This window comes from Pelodiscus sinensis, chromosome 10 (assembly GCF_049634645.1).
Source record: "Pelodiscus sinensis isolate JC-2024 chromosome 10, ASM4963464v1, whole genome shotgun sequence".
Lineage (NCBI taxonomy): Eukaryota > Metazoa > Chordata > Testudines > Trionychidae > Pelodiscus > Pelodiscus sinensis.
The window spans coordinates 12,630,812-12,651,712 of NC_134720.1; the positions used below are offsets into that span (position 1 = coordinate 12,630,812).

Sequence of the window (20,901 nt, forward strand, 5' to 3'; positions counted from 1 at the left end):
CATAGGAGTTCCATCCCAGTGAGTCAGTAAAGTATAATGACATGCTTTTTGGCAGTGTCCTTTAAAAATTAAGCTCGTGCGTGTCACATAAAGCTGTTTACTAGAAAATCCTGTTTCCTTGCAAATATATACCAGTAAATGTACAGTATATTGAAATTCATATATCATAAATCAGCTTATACATGACTTATTAAAAACACACTTAGTCATTGTACTCATGTTGTCATTTTGAAATTGACATTATTCTAGTAGCCTGTGGTTTCAGGCATGGGTGGAAAAAAACCTCTCTTCAATTTTGCTTCCCACTGTTGCTCTAGCATCTATGAACCAGCCACTGGGGGGCGGGGGGGGGGGGAGTGGAGCCAAGGGATTTTTTTTCCCATCTCACATTGAACTTCAGAACATTTTCAATTTTATGAAATTTTTTTAAAGTGATTGTTTTGTTTTTTTCTCCCAGCCAGACTGACATAGTTGACAACAGGAGGCAAAAATGGCAGGGTTACAGGGAGCAGTTGGAGGTTCACCAGGCAGGGTTTCCTTGTTGGGCCGAAAGGGGGAAGTACAGATGAAAGAGGCACAGTTGGCATCTGACCTGGGGTGGAAAATTAGTAAAAAAAGACAGTGCCCAGTGTCCCAAAATAAACACACTTGATATCAAACATCAGATATTTTATGTGACTATACATGGATATATACAGTATGGATATTTGTACCACCTTCTGAAGGAAAATGACATTAGCTAATGCTAAAAGTCAATAGTATTGTCAATATGTACTTATCTAGGGGAACATCTAAACCAGTGGTCCCCAAAATTCGTGGCTGCCAGGCGCCCAGGGGCGGGGCCGCTCACGTGCCGGGTGTCTGGGGGCGGGGCTGCTCACGGGCTGCACTTCCAGGGGTGGGGCCATGCATGCGCCGCACGCCTGGGGGTGGGGACCACCCACACACCCTGAGCCCAGGGCTGGCACCGCGCATGTGCCGCGCACTCGGGGCAGGTACTGCCCACGCGCCCTGCACCTGGGGCCTGCACTGCACATGTGCCACGTGCCGGGGGTAGGGGCCTACCATGCGCTCTGAGCCCAGGGCCGGCATTGCACATGTGCCGCGCACGGGGGGCAGGACCAGCCCAGATGTTTCGGTGAGCACACACAAATACCCTGGTGGGCGCCATGGCATCCGCAGGCACTGTGTTGGAGACCACTGGTCTAGACTGTACCAATATTTTGGGGTTCCAGAGTTATCCCAAAATAGCTATTTAATGTCTTTTGAACCAGACCATTATTTCAAAATAGATTTCAAAATAATGACCCAATGGTCCAACATCCCTGCAACCCTCGTTCCACAAGGGTTAAGGGAAGTTTTGAAATAGCAGTTTGTTTCAAAATTTGGCACTGTGTAGACTGTGCACAAATCAAAATAAGATACACATAGCTCAAATTGTGTAGCTGCACTCCAGGAAAGAACAGTTTAATACTATAACAAGATTTCTTATGTTTCAATTTTTATCTTCTTGCTCCTTCCACAGTCTAACTTGCAACAAATGTTGCAGACTCTCTCTACGGTATTTTTAACTTGTCTCCCCTCTCCATACCCTCCAAGAATGAGATATAAGCAGCCCAGACAAAGGGTTTGTTTACACTGCAAAGTTAAGTCAACTTAAGTTATGCCAGCGTACATCTGCCACTATAATTAAACTGTGGCATGTCCACACTATCCACCTTGTGTTGGTGGAGCATATCCATGGTATCAGGTTTTATATTGACACAAGAGCAGTGCACTGTGGGTAAATATCCCTCTGTGCAACTTGCCACGGTTTTAAGACAGGCTGTTTCATGCAGGGTTTGTAATGCCTTAGGGGGCATGTTCATCATCCCATGATTAGGTTTTTTTCCATCTCGTCCTTCCATGGCCATTCTAATCATTTTGTGTTGCTTACATACTAACCTGCATGTCTGCCATCTCTGTCAGAAAGCAAAGGCCTTGCACTGCTCTTCAACATTGAACTGAACATACCATGCCTGATCCAGCAGTGTCTCTGGAGCTATAAGAGATGACAATGCTGCAGTGTCTGCCTTGCTGTGTGCCATGGAAAGAAACAATTCAAAAGCGTACCTGCTATTCATGGAACAGCTGCACACAGTTGACCATTGGTCTTGGGCCTTATTTCTGGCCTGAGAAATAAGCAGAGAGTGGCGGGATTGCATCATTATGCAAATATGGGATCATGAGCCCCTAGAACTTCCTATAACTGTATGCAGAGCTCACCCCAGCCTCCCGGTGCAGCGACACCAAAATGGGAACTGCACACATAGTGGGGAAGAGAATAGCAATCCCGTGGAAGTTTACAATGCCAGACTGCTACTGGTCAGGGCGAGTCCATTTGGAGTTGGGAAATCCATCATGGGAGTTAAGTATGATGCAAGTATGCAGGACCATTAATTGTGACCTGCTATGAAGGGCTGCAATGAAGGAACATACAGGAAATAGTGGATGGTTTGGCAGCAATGAGGTTGCAGACGTTTAGTGGGATAATAGATGGCACACACATCCCTAATTTGGCACCAGACCACCTTGCAATGGAGTATATTAGCAGAAAGGGCTACTTTTCCATGGAATTGCAAGCACTGAAGGATCACTGGAGTTGTTTCACTGGCATCAATGTGGGTCATCAGGGAAGGTGCATGGTGCCACACATCTTTAGGAACACAGATCCGTACAGAAAGCTTCAAGTAAGTACTTTCTTTCGAGAACAAAGCGTTACCATTGTGGATATAGATATGCCAGTAGTGATCCTGAGAGATCCCAACTGCCCCTTACTCCTGAGGCTCATGAAGCTGTACATCAGCCACATTGACAGCAGCAAAGGTTCACCAAGTGCAGAATGACTTTTGTGCCCTTAGCAATTTGAAAGGCCATCATGCTGTCTGTTCAGGAGGTTAGAGCTCAGCAAGGAAAATATTCCCCATGGTCATAGAGACTTGCTATGTGTTTCATAATATCTGAAGCAAAGGGGGAGAAATTTCTGCCACGGTGGAGCATGAAGGTAGATAATCTGTCAGCTAATTTTAAGCAGCCAGATACTAGGACTATAAGAAGAATTCTTTGTTGCTGTAATGTGCTGATCCTGACATTGTCCTCTCTCTCCCCATCTCACCCCGCTATGAAACTTGCAGTCATTTTTCTATAAGTGCTATTATAACAATTCAAATGCACCTCTTCTTATTGTGAGCAGCATCCACTGTATGTTGAAATTCACTTCCCACAGCCATGCAAGCATACCTATGGAGTGATGAGGAAAATTTCCATATGTACAGGAAAAAGTATCTGTAAAGGGAAAGGAACAGGGAATTCACCAGCACATACACCAGTGAGACTCTCTCAGCTGGGTGCATGTGTAGCTGTTATGTAATCTCTCCTGGGGAATGGGGAGTATAGGGAGGTCCTGAGCATGGATGTGTTCAACCTGAAGGTTAATCAATGACTTCAGCATGTCTGTTTGCTCTCTGAGCAGCATTATCATTTCTTGCTGCCCATGTCTCCTGTGCCCACTGTCTCTCTGCACTGAGTCTCTGATCACTGCCCGACAAGCTCTCTGCTTACACTCCAAAGCACCAGAGGCTTGCAGGACCTCCCGGAATATGGTGGAAACCTGGGAGGAGGTAGCTGGAAGGAGGAAGCCAGGGAGAGAAGGAAGAGGGGAAGTTTAAAACTATGGTACGCCATATCTTCAGTACTGTGTACAGATGTGGTCTCCTCACCTCAAAAAGATATTTTGGCCTTGGAAAGGGTTCAGAAAAGGGCAACTAAAGTGATTAGGGGTTTGGAACAGGTCCCATACGAAAAGAGGATAAAGAGACTGGGACTTCTCAGCCAAGAAAAGAGGAGACTGAGGGGGGATATGAGAGAGGTCTATAAAATCATGAGTGGTGTGGAGAGGGTTAATAAAGAAAAGTTCTTCATTAGTTCCTATAATAGAAGGACTAGAGGACACCAAATGAAATGAATGGGTAGCAGGTTTAAAACTAAGCAAAAGTTCTTCTTCACACAGCACATAGTCAACCTGTGGAACTCCTTGCAACAGGAGGCTGTGAAGGCTAGAACTATAACAGAGTTTAAAGAGAGGTTAGATACATTCATGGAGGTTGGATCCATGGAGTGGTATTAGCCAGGGGGTAGGAACGGTGTCCCTGGCCTCTGTTTGTGGAAGGCTGGAGATGGATGGCATGAGACAAATCACTTGGTCATTGTCTTCAGTCCATCCCCTCCGGGGTAGCTGGTGTTGGCCGCTGTCGGCAGACAGGCTACTGGGCTAGATGGACCTTTGGTCTGACCCAATACAGCCATTCTTATGTTCTTATGTTCTAAGCTCAGGGCTCAGGGTCGGGGGTCTCACTGGACCAACTTGATTTTCATGCAAACCTGCTCCTGGGTTCGCATGTGGCCTTTGGTGGCCAGGCTGGCAGCTATCCTGCCCTAGATGGCCGCATTCCTGTACCTAGTGCAGAGGTCATGGACGTTGGAGGCCTCCCCCCAAACCTCGATGAGGTCAACTCTCTCCGCACTAGACCAGGCGGGCGCCTGCCTCTTGCAGCCCCGGGCAGGCCTGGTCCTGGGAAGAGGCGGAGGGCTGGGTGGCAGCGGGTGGCTGGCTCATGCCGTGCCAGGTGCAGAGTCTGCGGGCTGGGTGCTGGCAGGCTTGCAACTGGCATGAGCACTATAGCCAGACCGTGGCCCTTTAAGAGCTCCGGGGCCGGGAGGGGGGCAGAAAAGTCTCCCTGGTTTGGCCCAGAGTGGCCACCAGGGCAACCTGGGAAGGGCTAGCCTCTAACTAGTTTGAATTAAGTGGCTACACAGCCCTTAATTTGAACTACTTAATTTGAACTAGGCGTTACTCCTCGTAGAATGAAGTTTATCTATTTCGACTTAAGCGCTCTGCTAGTTCGATTTAAGTTCGAACTAGCGGTTTGCATGTATAGACGCTATGAAAGTTAATTTGAACTAACAACTGTTAGTTCGAATTAACTTTGTAGTGTAGACATACTCTTATTTCAGAATAAGTTATTCTGGAATAGCTTATTTCAAAATAGCACATCTACACTGCAGGGAAACCTCAAAATAAGTCCGAAGCAAGTTTCCCTAATGTGGATGTGCTATCTCGATTTAGAGCCCCAGGAGGCACTGGGGAGGAATAACTTAGAATTGCCCTGGTGAGGGGCTATTTCAAAATAGCAGCAGGGGCGTGTCTACACAGGCCTTATTTCGAAAGAGCTGTTTCGAAATAGGGGTTATTCTTCATGGAATGAGGTTCACAGATTGCAGAATAAGCTGCCCGTTATTTTGAAATAATTTTGAAATAACAGAATGGCTGTGTAGACACAGAGGGTGTGCCTAGACAACATGGCTCTGTCGCCATAGCCATGTAGATTAGTTTACTAGAAATACCCAAATGAAGCTATGATTTAAATAATCGCCGCTTCATTTAAATTACAATGGCTGCCGCGCTGAGCTGATCAGCTGTTTGTTGGCTCAGTGCGCTAGTCTGGATGCTCCGCGGTCGACATCAAAGGCATTTGTCGACTGCCCCGGTAAACCTCATCCCACGAAGCATAACGGGGCGGTCGACAAATGCCTTTGATGTCGACCGCGGAGCATCCAGACTAGCGCGCTGAGCCGACAAACAGCTGATCAGCTCAGCGCGGCAGCCATTGTAATTTAAATGAAGCGGCGATTATTTAAATCACTGCTTCATTTGCGTATGTCTAGTAAACTAATCTACATGGCTCTGGCGACAGAGCCATGTAGTCTAGACATACCCTCAGGGTATGGCTACACTAGCCACCCTAGTTTGAACTAGGGTGGCTAATGTAGTCATTCGAACTTGCAAATGAAGCCCGGGATTTAAATATCCTGGGTTTCATTTGCATGTTCCCAGGCGCCGCCATTTTAAAATGCCCGGTAGCTCGAACTACCTGCCTGCGGTTACACGCGGCACAGATGGCTCACTTGACTGATTAATAGGTGTCTTTCAAAAGGAAATTAACAACAAACTCTCTCTCATACACACACACACACTCACACACACACACACACACACACACACACGGTCCCTCTCAAGGAACCTTAGAATTAGGGTCTGTCTACAAAGTGAGGTAGTGCACACTCCAAGGGTATGATTTCCACAGTGTACTGATATGTTACACATTAATTGGTCTGTGTAGACCTTGCTGCTGCATGTCACAGGTTACCTAGTATGCTTTAACATCATAGTGTTTCACGCACCGTTATATTAATGCACAGTCAGGATGATTTAGTGTGCATAAGTGGGAACTACATGAACCAATTAATGTGTAACACATTAGTGTGCTTTAGAAATCACATCTCTGGGGTATGCATTATCCTGGGCTGTGTCTACACTGGCCTCCCTTTTGGAAAAGGGATGCTAATGTAGCACTTTGGAATAAGCAAATCCACGGGGGATTTAAATATCCCCTGCAGTATTTGCATTAACATGGCTGCCGCTTTTTTCCGGCTTGGAGATAAGCCGGAGAAAAGTGCCAGTCTAGACGTGATTCTCCAGAAAATAAAGCCTTTTCTGGAGGATCTCTTATTCGAAACTTTCAAGTAGGAATAAGAGATCCTTCGGAAAAGGCTTTATTTTCCAGAGAATCACGTCTAGACTGGCGCTTTTCTCCGGCTTATCTCCAAGCCGGAAAAAAGCGGCAGCCATGTTAATGCAAATACCACGGGGGATATTTAAATCCCCCGCGGATTTGCCTTTTCCAAAGTGCTACATTAGCATCCCTTTTCCGAAAGGGAGGCCAGTGTAGACACAGCGCTGTTGTGTAGACAAGCCTCACAGTCTTCATGATGGCAAAACCAGACAGCATTTGCAATTCATATATTTAAGCGGTGCATATGTCAGCAGGCTACTGGGATTTTGTTTTCAGTCTCATGAGCTTGGGAAAGATTCGTAGCGCTCCAAGGATGACCATTGATTCTCTAATAAGACCTGTTGGTTCAAAGGAGCAGCTGGTTTTAGGCAGGAGGAAGCCCTAGTTTACATCCAGTGATCTTGAGACAGAGGGAAGAAAATCCCCTTGTTTGTGACTTTCATTGGTGGGGCTGTGGAAAGGGAAATGTAATTGCTTTCTTTACTCGTGGAAAAAGCATAACTCAAAGATGGACCCACACAGAGGAAGTAAAAACAAAGCAGGACAAATTAGCTTCTTGAATAACTCTTATTAAAGTCTGTGATTGTCTATCATATCAATTTTTCCTATCATATTCTGTAATAAAAATAAGATGCACTTAAAAACATTTCAAAAATATGAGCAGGTGGGTAAATAGTCTAGATTCACAGTAGTTTGACTAGCTTCTAATTTACTATGCAGTTAACTGTAGCAATAACAGTTACTAAGATTTGTGATAGATGAACATCTTGTAGGTAATTGTTCCTAAAAACTAAATATGTACATAATATTTGTTTCTTAAATTGTTAGGTTTTAGCCAGTCTCTCTAAATAATTCCTTGGAAGTATGTTGTTCACTTGTTGCCTAAATACTAATTATATACATTCTCCCCAGTATCACTTCAACCCTTCCCAGTCAGTCCTTGTCGTAGAAGGAGATGATATTGAGAATATAAATCAAGCTCTCCAAAAGGTCTCGTATATCAACTCTAGACAGTTCCCTACCGCAGGCATACGGCGTCTTAAAGTCTCATCTAAAGTCCAGTAAGTTACATTCAGTTAAACTGATTAGATCAGTTATATTGTCTTAATAAATTATTTTTAAATATTGAAATATAAAAATAGAATTCAAATTAAAATATGTTGATAAACTACATCTTTAAATTACCAAGCAGAAGTCATGAGTTGCATTTGCTTTTATTTGTGGGTTTCTTATGGTTTTTTTTAATAATGTAATTCTTGTAAATGTAATTTAGTTTTGTACCTTTTGGAGCATGAAGCATTCAGTCTATTTTGAAGAGTGTGTGTATGCTGTATGTCAGTGGAATGTCAATAGAGTACTTATTCTCATTTGCCCAATTGATTAAGGTTTCTTCTGACATACTTAGAGCCAAGCCTTCTAAATCAGTCCTGTTGTGATGAATACAGGGTATATCTACAAGGGCCGTGCCTCTCTGCTAGAAATAGCCTTTGTCCACAAGAGGGGTGGGCAATAAGCGGCTCACGGGTAGAATGCTGTTCACCAGGGTTATCCCCAGTGGGTCATCAAACATTTATATACCTGTGTGGCTGTAGGTACAACCTCTTGCAGTTCCTGTTGGCCATGGATTGCTGTTCGCAGTCAATGGGAGCTGTAGGAAGCAGTGTCCTGGTCCATGCCACTTCCTGCAGCTTGCATTGGCCAGGAACACCTCTGGCCTATGCTGTAGCAGGGCCACAATCACTGTAGCATTTGGACATCTTGGGCAAAGTAGAAATTACTAAGTCCTACATCAGTGGTGGGCAAATACCAGCCTGCGAGCCAGATCCAGTCTGCGAGGGTTAGCATCTGCAGGCCCCCACACCACTATATTTACCTGTGCTTGTGGATCTCCATTCAAGGCCAATGGGAGCTGAAATCACCCTTACCTGCAGAGATGTAGGTAAATATACAGTTGCCCACCAGGGGCTACATACAACTGTGTAGTTGTACTAGAAGATTTACCTGGCATTGCTCAGGTCCTTCAGAGTAGGGGGCTGAGAGTGGGCAATGCAGGGCTCAGGGCAGTGGCTTGGGGATATGAGGGATTGAGGCAGGAGGCTTGGAGTGTGGGAGCTCCAGGAGTCAGGATTGGATGGTGAGGAGGGGCTCTGGGCAGGGGTTGGGAGATGTGGAGGCACTCGGGGAGGAAGTAGTGGGTCAGGGCAGGGGACGGTGGTTACCCGCCAACTTCTCCCTGGGGCTGGGAGAGGGGGCACAGTCTCCTGCCAGCCTCTCCCTGGGGCCAGCCCAAGGCAGTGAGGGCCATGAGTCATGGTCACCCAGGGGCAACCTAGGGGCAGCCCAGGGTGGCAGGGCCTGCACAGCGGCTGGCAGCTGCTCCCAGGGCAGTCCAGGGCAGCAGGGGCTGGGGCGCTTGCTACGCTCCTGTGGCTGGTTGTTCTTGCTGTCACACTCACTCCCTTTCCATTTGATGTGAAAAAATCACATTCCAGGCTAGGCATGTAATATTATAGTCGTTTAACCGAATAACTGATAAGCAAAAGCTTATAGGTTGATGCTATAGACTACACGCATTGCTCACCCCCCCTTGCCAGTAAATTTGTTAGCTGGCTGGCCAGCAGCCCAGCTCAGGGCTGGCTTGTGAGACCTACTCCTTCTGTGGCTCTGCATTTAAAGTGCATTAGGTGCCAAGCAGGCAGGCAGCCCAACTCAGTTCTGGTTCGTGCCAGGTCTGGGAGCACAGACCATCCCTACCCCCCAAGACAGGGTCGGCTGCCACCCTGTGCTTCTTTTTCTGTATCAGAGGCAACCGTGACAATGACAGGCAGCCGGTCTATGAGGGGAGCTGTTTTTTAAACTGGCTCCCCTCGCAGACCAGCTCCCGCCTGGCACCCCACTGGCTGCCAGCCCTGCCCCCGGGACTATAGAATAGTCGACTAACCGATAAGAATTCATGAGGTTAATTGACTATTCAATTAACCGATATTGAACATCCCTATTCCAGGCACATCCCATTGTCCTGGCAGAACCAAACCCTGAGCTATCTTTAAAAGTTATGATAAGAGGAAGCTCCATTCCAAATTTGGTGGTCCTATTCCTACTGTTTAGGAGGAATTCTTGAACAAGCAGACTCATGAACATACAGATGGACAGATGCACATTTCTAAAATATATAGTAAAAATGATATCATACAACTGTCACAGTAAAGTGTAAGCAACAATGGTAACATTCCTCCATGGTAAAGGACTAGTACACACTGACTGCAGGTAAGTGTATTCGTGTTCAGGATGTGCAACACTGAGTCCACGAAGCTTTCAGTTTAACTGGATGGTTAGGTTCTTGATTCATAGTCAACAAGAAAATTGTGTTATATGCATTAGATGATAATGTGGGTGCCTAATGTTGAGCTTACAACACTTAGCTGCTATTTCATTAACTTTAATTTTAACCATTGACTGTTTTGCTAAATGCTAATTAAGTATCTAAACGTTCCTTTCATACTGACCTTACTAACGATTGCGCTTACCATTGAAGTGTTAAACTATGTAAAGGTACTTCCAGTAGTTGTGAACATTTGTAAATAGGTGTACATGAACTGTGCAACCCAGAACTGTTAGTACCACTGCTTTTACACATGACAGTAAGAACACAGAAATATGTGCTGCTGGATCATGGTATGAAATGAAGCGATCGGGTGCCAAAGGCAGTTTAAATAACAAGGGCAATAAGCACAAAAATTAGGTGGGCACTGGGCATAAGACAACAAAGACAGACAAATGCACAGAAAGAATGGGTGAGGTAGCTTGCTTTGTACTGTATGCCTCTAGCAAGGGAGGAATTTTTACCTGACAACTACTATTCCATTCAATTAATAATATATTTTTCAGGTGTTTTGGTGAAGATGTCTGCATTAGCATCCCAGATATCGATGCGTATGTGATGGTGTTTCAGGCCAATGAGCCCAAGATCACAATAAGTGGAATGGACCACTTTGCTAGACCGGCGGCACAATTTGAAAGTGAAAGAGGAGTGACTCTCTTACCAGACATCAGAATTGTCAGTACAGTCACCAAAGTGGAACATCAGGAAGAAAACAGTACAGGTTTGTTCTTTTTTTTTCCTTGTTTGTCCCAAGCAGGAGGTAAGGTTTTATGGTATGATATAGAAATATACAGAAATAATGCAGGCAATTTCTGTCCCAGGGAGCTCACAACCAAGAATTTAGTCAATTTTAATATGTATTTCAAATAATTATCGAAACAAATGGACATATCCTCAGGTACAAGTTTGCAGGCCTAGTATGTATATGTTCATTAAGTACATTTTCTCTAATACAGTGGGGAAATTTTTACATTGTGCTTTTGAGCAACCAACTTCTTATTAGAGGTCCTCAACAGGATTAACATGAAATATTTTGACTTTTTCAGTTATTGCCAATTGACTGCTGTTGTGAAGTAATGAAATCCATTAATCAGCTATTTTAGAATCACAGAATCAATCATAGACTCATAGAATCATAGGATTGGAAGAGACCTCAGGAGGTCATCGAGTCCAACTCCCTACCCAAAGTAGGACGAATCTCAACTAAATCATCCCAGTCATGGCTTTGCGAAGCTTGGCATTAAAAACCTCAAAAGACAGAGATTCCATCACCTCTGCATCCTTAGGCAACTCATTCCAGTGCTTCACCCCCCTCCTAGTGAAATAGTTTTTCCTAATATCCAGCCTAGATCTTCTCTCCTCAACCTGAGACCATTGTTTCTTGTTCTGTCATCTGCCACCACTGAGAAGAGCCTGGCTCTGTCCTCTTTGGAATCCTTCTTCAGATAGTTGAAGAAAGACATTAAATCCCTCCATATTCTTGTCTTCAGAAGACTAAATAGGTCCAGTTCCCTCAGCCTCTCCTCATAAGTCACGTGCTCCAGCTCCCTGATAATTTTTTTTTGCCCTCCACTGGATTGTCTCCAAATTGTTCACATCCTTTCTGGAGTGGGGGGGCTCAGATTTGGACATCATATTCTAGATGTGGGCTCACCAATGCTGAATAGAGAGGAATAATCACTTCCCTCATTCTGCTGGCAACGCTCCTACTAATGCAGCTCAATATGCCATTAGCCTTCTTGGCAACACTGTTGCCTCATGTTCAGCTTGTCTATTGTAATCCCCAGGTCCTTTTCTGTACAACTGCTGCCTACTCAGTTGGTCCCCAGTCTGTAGCAATGCATGGGACTCAAAACATTTCTTTTAGCCCAGTCCTCCAATTTGTCACACCCTATCACTACCTTCCAGAGTATCTACTGCTCCCACCTTAGTGTCATCCACAAACTTGCTGAGGGTGCAGACTAACCCATCATCCAGATCTTTAATGAAGATGTTGAACAAAACCTGCTCCAGGACCAACCCCTGGGATATGCTACTTGTTACTAATTGCCACCTAGACATTGATCACTACTCATTGAGCCCAGTGATGCAGCCAGCTTTCTATCCACCTTATAATCCATTAATCCGGGCCATACTTTAATTTGCCAGCAAGAAAACTATGAGAGACCATATTGAAATCTTTGCTGAGGTCAAGGTATATCAGATCCACTGCTTTACTGATGTCCACAAAGCCAGTTATATCAATACAGAGGCAATTTGGTTGGTCAGGCATGACTAGCCCTTGATGAATCCATGTTGACTGTTCCTAATTACCTTCCTCTCCTCTAAGTGTTTCAAAACTGATTCCTTGAGGACCTGATCCATGATTTTTCCAGGGAGTGAGATGAGACTGACCAGTCTGTAGTTCCTCTAATCCTCCTCCTTCCCCTGTTTGAAGAGGAACACTACATTTGCCTTTTTCGCAATCATCTGGCAACTCCCCTGATTGTCAAGAGTTTTCATAGAGTATATCCAGTGGCACTGTGATCACATCAGCTTGGCTGTATTAGATCTGACCTCTTGCACTTGTGCATATCCAACTTTTCTAAATAGCAGTTTTAGTAATTTTTCTCAGCTACATTCCTCAGACCAGAAAAATAGGCAATTCTTTGTACATCTCTCAGAAAAACTGAACTTGCTAATGATATATAAGTTTAAGGGCACTGGCTCTTTAGGCACCCAAATACCTTTGAAAATTTAGTCTTAGGCAGGCCAGATTGATTTTAAAACAAGGTAATTTAAATCACCAAGCAGGACAACTTATTTTAAGTAATTGATTTTAATTGTGATTTGTACTTGTACTTTTTAGTTATTTTGCTAAGGGAAGATTGATTCTTACTGTTGGGTTAACCATTACAACATTTGTTTTGCAACTAAATTGTCTGTTAATAACCTGTACTTCTTGATAATCAGGAGGATATACTGTATTGATACACAGTTATTTGAATACTAATTCATTTTAACTTGTGATTCTGGTCATTGTCTATATGGATGAAAATTCAAATCCAATTAAATTGTACAAAACCATTATTTTTTAATTTTGTTTTTACTAAAACTATCTTGAATGTGAACCATAGATTAGGAAAAATTGTTTATCAAAATACATGTTGCATTTAAAACTGATGTATTCAACAAATGAAATAGTATGTACAGTTAATAAATGGATTATTTCTGGTCACCATCATGTCCTTTGGTATTTGAGAGCTAGTAGATCCCATTTTCTCACACCAAGTTGTTATTCATAGATTAGAAGAGGAAAACAAGCTTCTCTGTTTTTTCAACATCTAGTAGGTTTCTTAACTTTGAATGCACTAGTCATTGAACTGAGGTACATGTTGAAACTCTCTTAACCGGGACTCTCTGGCCTGGCATGGATGTTGCAGAACCAGAGAGTCCCAGTAGTCAGCCAACAGTAGGGAGCCCTTCAGGGCTAGCAGGGGAGCATGCTGCCCACTGCGGGTTGACAGGGGGGCCACTCAGCACATGGCAGCAGGGTCACCAAGTGTGGCTTGGAGACCAAGCATGCAGCTTCCCAGGGGCCTCCAGAGTAGTGGTGTCTGGTTTCCTGGGGGACCCAGAGCCCTGGTGCATGGCTGGGGGGGGGGGGATTGCTGGGTGGCGCAGGAGGGGGGTCAGCTGGGAAGACAATGGGCCGAGCCAAGGCTGGAGAGAGGCGGGGGATCCAGTTACAGGGAACCAGAAATGACCTCCCCTGGTCGAGCAAAATCCCTCATCCTGGACCAGTCAGGTCCTGTGGGTGCCAGACATAGGAAGTCCACCTGTAGCTGAATAAACTAAAATGAAAAAAACCCCTCTGCTTATGCAAAAGAAGCTTCTGCTGTCAAAAGCTGGCTTAATATTTCAATGAATTCTAGTTTCTGGTTTTCAGCCAGTGGCTTTGACTAGTTCAGTGGTTTGACTTTCTTTGAGACCTGTCTGCAAGCTTGTAATTCTTATTATTTTATTTCTTTGATTTATTTACTACATTTTTGAAAATGGAGGGATTAACATATCTTGTCAACTTCAAATCTGAATGATTTTTAAAACAATCTCACTTTTAATTTAAATGTATTTTTTAATGCATAGATTTTTAAGTGTGCATAAGTGACTTAAGAATCTAACTCCAATTGATTTAGGTCCCTAAATCATTTAGTCATTTTTTTAAAATCTTACCTTATTACCATTAACAGTAGTAAAAAACAATGGCTGGATAAAAAAATCTGTCACTTTAATTGTTGCAATACTTGGAAAAGATTCCATTGTTGCAAACAATATTAAATTATAATTCATTATAATTACCATGTTATTCAGCTTGAATCCTTCTTGCACTCAAAAACTTTTATCTACAGATGAAGGTGTAAAGCTAACCGTGAATTCTTGCTCACCACAAGCTAGATCCTTATGTGTAGCAGAGATTCACTTGGCACAGCTAAGGGAGTTGGGGCAAAGATGATTCTTCCATTTTTGTGCCTCCTGCCAGCCCCCTTCTTCGCCCCTCTTTTGAGGCTGACTGGTGGCTGGATGCATCTCTGGCACAATTTAGAGTCACAGCAATGTTGTATCCTACAATCCACAGCCCTGATGCGCTATTCCAGCAAATGGAGATAGCCAGGGAATAGTATGGTGCTTACTTGAATCCTTTTCTCCTCGGAGCACCCCCTAAGTTGAGAGCCAGTGGATGGGTGACAGCTGGTGTGAAATCCCAGTGATTTATATTATGCAAAAGGTATCTGCAGGGAGCCAGTTAAGCCAGTGTTCCAGCCACTTTGTGCCAAGTGGACCAGAGGATTAAAATATTAAATATGCATCTGATTCTCTCTTCTGTGACAGGATAGATTTTATCCTACTCACTGAAGCACAGTCAGTTTACAACTCAATTACTTTGAACCTGGAAAATGCATGATCATTCACAGTTTATGACCATGCCAGGTCTTGGACAGATTAGCATAGCATCCTTGGCAATGCAAAATTCTTTATGAGACATAGAATAATTGAGAGAATCGTGAAATCACAAAAAGAAGATTTATGTTCACAGCTCCTAGGCACATGTAGTAATGTACTGTGAATGTAGTGTTGAAAATCAAAATTGTTCATGTGTGAATTTATTTCCAAACTCATGTTTCAAAGTAATATTTCTGACATATTCTTGAGTGCTTTTTATTATGATTTTCCTATATTGTTGATCCATCAAAGTACTTAAACGTGATGGTCAGGGGTCATATGAGTATTGCAGATTTCTTGCTTTTCACTTGCATGCTGTTGTAGTCAATGTTTAATACATGCTGTGGCAGGGTCAGTCCCACTCCTGGGCCCCTGACTCCTCCTGTTCAACCCACAGTCCCACAGGCTAGCAGTCACAGTATATGGCTCACTCGCCTTGGTTTGAGATCTGCTGTCTCCCTGTAGTCTTTAACAAGGTTGATGCTGTTATCTTGGCTCCTCCGATGTCTTTCTCTCTCCAGACTCCTCCTCCACTCTCCAAACTCCTTCTCAGTTCTCTCCACACTCTTTCACAGCTCTCCAAACTCCTTCTCAGCTCTCTTCCCCCTCACTCATAGGGAAAGTTCTTAAATAGGCCTCCAGGCAACCCCTAATTAGCCAGGATTGCTGACTCTCTCTCTGCCTCTTTCCCCTTCCATCAAGCTCTTTCACCTGCTGTATCACCCCTGCTCTGTCACAATGCTTAGAACCATTCAGCCATTCCCTTTGAAAGCGGACAGCTGTATGCAAACCATATTACAATATGAAACTGGTTTTGTGACCATTTTTTCTCTAATTTTGTTTCTGTTTTGTCCATTCCATGTGTTTACAGTCCATAAGCCAGTTGTGTTAGAGGAAATGCTTCACAACTTGGATTTCTGTGACATTTTGGTAATTGGTGTGGATCTGGATCCTAGACAGGAATGTTTAGAATTGGATCATAAAGAACTTCAAGGAAAACATCTGGATGCCACAAACTCCACAACAGGGTATTCTATCTATGGTATGCTATTGCGCCATTTACATTTTTTCATTACATTCTTAGAATGTTACTTTTAAGATATTGCTTTGTGTGTACAAACAGTACAGATCAGAGCCACACTGTTCAGAAGGAGCTCAATAATGGAGTGTGCCTCAACAAAGAACAATTCCATCTCACCTCTCAGGTATACATGGGGATTGTCTGATGCAGCCTTCTCTGCCAGATAATTCACCCTGTACGAGTCAGCATGGCCATAGCCCCACCTTTTATATCCCATGTGGTGATGTGAGTCCCCAGGAAAGTAGGGGAGGGGCACAGAACATGGCATATGTCCATACGGTAATTTCTGATATTACTAAATTATTGGTTGTATGTCTATATGTTTGTTTGTTTGTTTGTTTGTTTGTTTTCACAGTTCCTGAAGTCTTAACATTGCTCACTTAATTAGATATGAACTGGAATCTTTGACAAACTGAGCTTGTTCTATCCACTTCATTTTCTTATTTAGATCATGAGATTTCACTGTACAATTCTCTTATTGTAAACACAAAGTTTTGACAGTGCTTGCCCCTCTAGCATCTCTTGGCATTTATTCATGTTGTGTTATTGATTCAGGTGTGGACACAATGAGAAACTATGAACTGGTGCTCCGACAGGTTCGTTATCGGAATTGGCACACTTCCAACGTCTTTGACAGAAAGTTCAGGATCAAGTGCTCAGAGCTGAATGGGCGATACACCAGTAATGATTTCAACTTGGAGGTAAGTAATGCAAAGATGTTTTTTTACCAAAACTTTCCTTCTACTATTGACAAGCTACACCTCTTCCTTTATCCTTCAGGGCAGGGACAGAGTGCTCCTGTGTGTGTTAAATACCTAGCATATTGTGTGGTCTAGGCAGCTCACAGGAGAGCCAACAGCTTCATGGGGCTCCTGGGGAAGGTGGGAGGGGTCAGCTCTATGCTCCTGAAAGGGGCAGGATCAGAAGGGGTGGGGCTGGGGGCAGCCAGCCCCCTGTATCACCTGGACCATGGTGAACCTTCCCCCCAAGTCCTCAGAACTCCCCGGTGCTCCGGCAGTGATTTAATAGGTCTGGGGCCTCCAGGTGCTGCCATGTTGAAGTCGCAGTAGCAGTGACTGGGAGCCGTGGACCCTTTTGAATTACCAGGCCCTGGGGCAGTTGCCCTCCTTGCCTCCCACATTAGCAATATATAACAACAAGATGAACTTTCACTTGACACTAATATTCAGAGCCACATTCCTGCCCATGCATAATAGGCATCATTATTTTTTCCATGAGTTGTCTCCCACATCCAAGCTCCAAACTGAATCCCAGTTATTGTCCTCCTGCTTGACAGTGCCATGTTGTCAGCTCATTGCCCTTCGACTTTTTGTCAACACAGTTTTTTTCCTTAGTAGAATCAAGTGTTACCCTCTTGCGGTAAGTGAAACGATGTATTGTACCTCACCAGGAAGTCATTCCAGATTAGTTTGCACTTCCTTATTGAATACAATGATAGGATTCTGTTCATTTTTTATAGAGGATCTTCACTTTTTGTAGCATAACACATCAGACATACTGCATCTTTCAACCTTAGGATCAACTCTCTGTTCTACAGGATTTGCTGTTTGAGCATGGTCAGTTACAACTAGATAATTGTATATAAAGCAGAGACTCCACATATTTTTGCTTTGAGCAAGTGAGGCAGAACACTGTTGCTTCCTTAGATAGTACAGGTGGCTCCAGCAATCACAGGCCAATGAGCTGTGCCTAGTGACAAGCAAGCGGTTCCTGCATGAAAAAGAACCCCCTTTTCATTCTGGTACACAGCGTTACTTCAAAGGTCTCAGTCAGCGCCACCAGCCTTTTTTCTACTTTACAGGTTTTTTCCTTAAAGTGAACTCCATGCTGGTATAATATGCCAGATTGATATCCCAGGTCTAAAGTGGTCTAGAGAGGCAAAAAATAAGCACAGCATGAACAAAGGCAGTGCAAGCCTCCCTACCCTACTCCAGTAATGGGGCTTAAGGCAGACCTTCAAAAGTGAGAGGGGCAATTTTCTAATTTTCTGTGCTGATTTAATTCTCCTTTGTCTGAACCCAGGTGACAATTGGGGAAGTGATTTTTTTAAATAATATGATCAGGTATTAGAGATATCTAGAGACAGAATATAAGACCAAATGAACTTCAGATTTAATCTAATATGGCATTTTGTAAAGTATATGGCTGCCTGTTCATTAAGAACTGGAATTGGGTTGTAGAATAGAGTCTGCTTACCTGGACATTCTAGGGATGGTAAGGGCTACTCAGCTAGTCACTCCCCTGCACCCCCTTCCTGTCTCTATGGGTATGTCTACACTACCCCGCTAGTTCGAACTAGCGGGGTAATGTAGGCATACCGCACTTGCAAATGAAGCCCGGGATTTGAATTTCCCGGGCTTCATTTGCATAAGCGGGGAGCCGCCATTTTTAAAACCCCGCTGGTTCGAACCCCGTGCAGCGCGGCTACACGGGGCTCGAACTAGGTAGTTTGGACTAGGCTTCCTATTCCGAACTACCGGTACACCTCGTGGAACGTGGAACGAGGTGTACCGGTAGTTCGGAATAGGAAGCCTAGTCCGAACTACCTAGTTCGAGCCCCGTGTAGCCGCGCAGCACGGGGTTCGAACCAGCGGGGTTTTAAAAATGGCGGCTCCCCACTTATGCAAATGAAGCCCGGGAAATTCAAATCCCGGGCTTCATTTGCAAGTGCGGTATGCCTACATTACCCCGCTAGTTCGAACTAGGAGGGTAGTGTAGACATACCCTATGAGATAGAGGCAGCAAGAGGGGGGAAATAAAGAGGTACGTCAAAGCAGCAGCACTGCACGGAGTCTGAAGCTAGGTGTGCGGTGCTGCTCCGTTGAAACGCCACCGCAGCATTTCAAAGTCGCAGCGCCACATGGAGCCCAGGATCAGCTGGGGAGTCTACAGCTGATCCCAGACTCCAAGCCACTTTGAAATGCCATGCAGAGCCCAGGACTCTTCACGGCATTTCAAAGCAGCAGCGCTGCACTGAGCCCAGGATCAGCTGCTAACCCTGGACCCAGTGAGGTGCTGTCACTTTGAAATGTGGGGTGGAGCCCAGGATCAGCTTGGGACTTTACAGATCACCCCGTCTCTGTGCAGCATTTCAAAGTGACAGTGCCTCTTGGAGTCCGGGATCAGCTAGGGACTCCCCAGTTGACCCTCGACTCGATGTGGCGAGCTAGATTTGAAATGTGCAAGAGTCCCCAGCGGGGACTCTTGTGCATTTCAAAGAGGAAGCGCAGCATGGAGTCTGGGACGAGTGCAGAACTCTTGTATATTTCAAAGCTGGCCTGCCGCACTGAGCCCAGAGTCAGCTGGGGAGTCTTTTACATTTCAAAGACGGAACGTGGAAGGGCCTATCGACTAGTCAACAGCAGCAGTAGCATAGGGATGAGGGGAGAAAGGAGCCGCAGAGACGCCTCCCCCATATGAAAACATAACCACCAACAAATGCAAGTGGTTACACATTTACCAAAGGAACTGAATTTTGACATCCCTAGTTTTAATGCCACAAAGAACAATTAGCATAGTTTCTTTTTAATTTTTAAGTTCTGATGAAATCTTGCATTTAGAAAATATGGCAAATTCAGGCTGCTGGTGTGCCTATAGTCTGTCTTTCTCCTTTTATCAAGTCTGGTTGACTCTACAGCTTCATCTCTTCTCAAAAGTTTCTCAAGTGCTTTGCTCACAGACACCAAACTGCTTCAGCACTTCTCTTTAAGTGTTTCTATGCCTGTCCCTCGACTATTTCACACTCTATGCCTCCAATTTCTCAGTTATGAACAACAGAAACTTTTGACAGTAGCATCCTCTGGCAGAGGAGCTACCAACTGATTTGCTGTTGGTAGGTTGGAAGAAACAATTGGAAGTTAGAGCAAGGATTTTATCTGCCCTTCTTATTCACATTGTACAACTCCTTTTTTAATAGAATTTGGAAGTTGAGGCACTTCTTGGATCCTCAGCTACTGCTAAACAGCCAGGGAAAAATAAAAGTGTCTTGGAAGGCTGTTTTTCAACTTGGTCAGAAGAATGTGGCTTTATTGAGAGGCAGTATTTGTGGTTGCCAGCCACTGCCACATCACCTCAAGATTAGATTACTGCAATACATTCAGCATTGGAGCTACACCTTCAAGTAATCTGGAAACGAAGCTAGTGCACAGGATAAAATTGTGAGCCATGATTTGCAATAGATATCACTTGGCTTCTGGGAGGAATTCAAAATATTGGCATTGATTTTGAATGGCATGAGGACTGCCTACATGACAGACTGCCTCTCTTCCTGCACAATAGAGCTACAGTTAGTCAGAGGAGATTCAAGAGCTAGAGCTAGATGCTATAAATGAAAGGGAAATATTTGCATATTTTTCACAAGGTGCTTTAAATTGCAGTTCCCACCCTTCATCTAAAAGACGGGCAAATTCCAGCCTGCGGGTTGGATCCAGTCCACAGGGTAAGTCCCTGGTGGGCACCCACCTCCATGTTTACCTGCACCTCCTCAGGTATCGGAGTATCACAGCTATCGTTGGCCACGAGTCACTATTTGCAGCCAATGTGAGTGACAGGAAGTGGCATCCTGGTCTGCGATGCTTCCCACCAGTCACATTGGCTGTGAAAAGTGATTCATGGACAACCAAAGCTGTGATCCTATATACCGGCAGAGGCGCAGGTAAACATAGTGGCGGTGGCCCACCAGGGCCGGTTTTTTATTCCCCCTTCTCCCTCCCCAAGATCTAAAACAACCTATATTTGTTTTCTTTTAAGTCACTCTACAAGGCATG

General features: G+C 44.3%; 1 protein-coding gene across 1 annotated transcript in view; it reads left to right on the plus strand.

Annotated features, from left to right (window-relative positions):
* CLSTN2 (calsyntenin 2) overlaps positions 1-20,901 on the plus strand; it is an 810,104-nt gene that overhangs the window by 780,645 nt on the left and 8,558 nt on the right. Inside the window, exons 11-14 of the mRNA XM_075937529.1 lie at positions 7,584-7,732; positions 10,560-10,774; positions 15,905-16,075; positions 16,670-16,815. Coding sequence (XP_075793644.1) covers positions 7,584-7,732; positions 10,560-10,774; positions 15,905-16,075; positions 16,670-16,815 — 681 coding nt within the window. The remainder of the gene's footprint in view (positions 1-7,583; positions 7,733-10,559; positions 10,775-15,904; positions 16,076-16,669; positions 16,816-20,901) is intronic.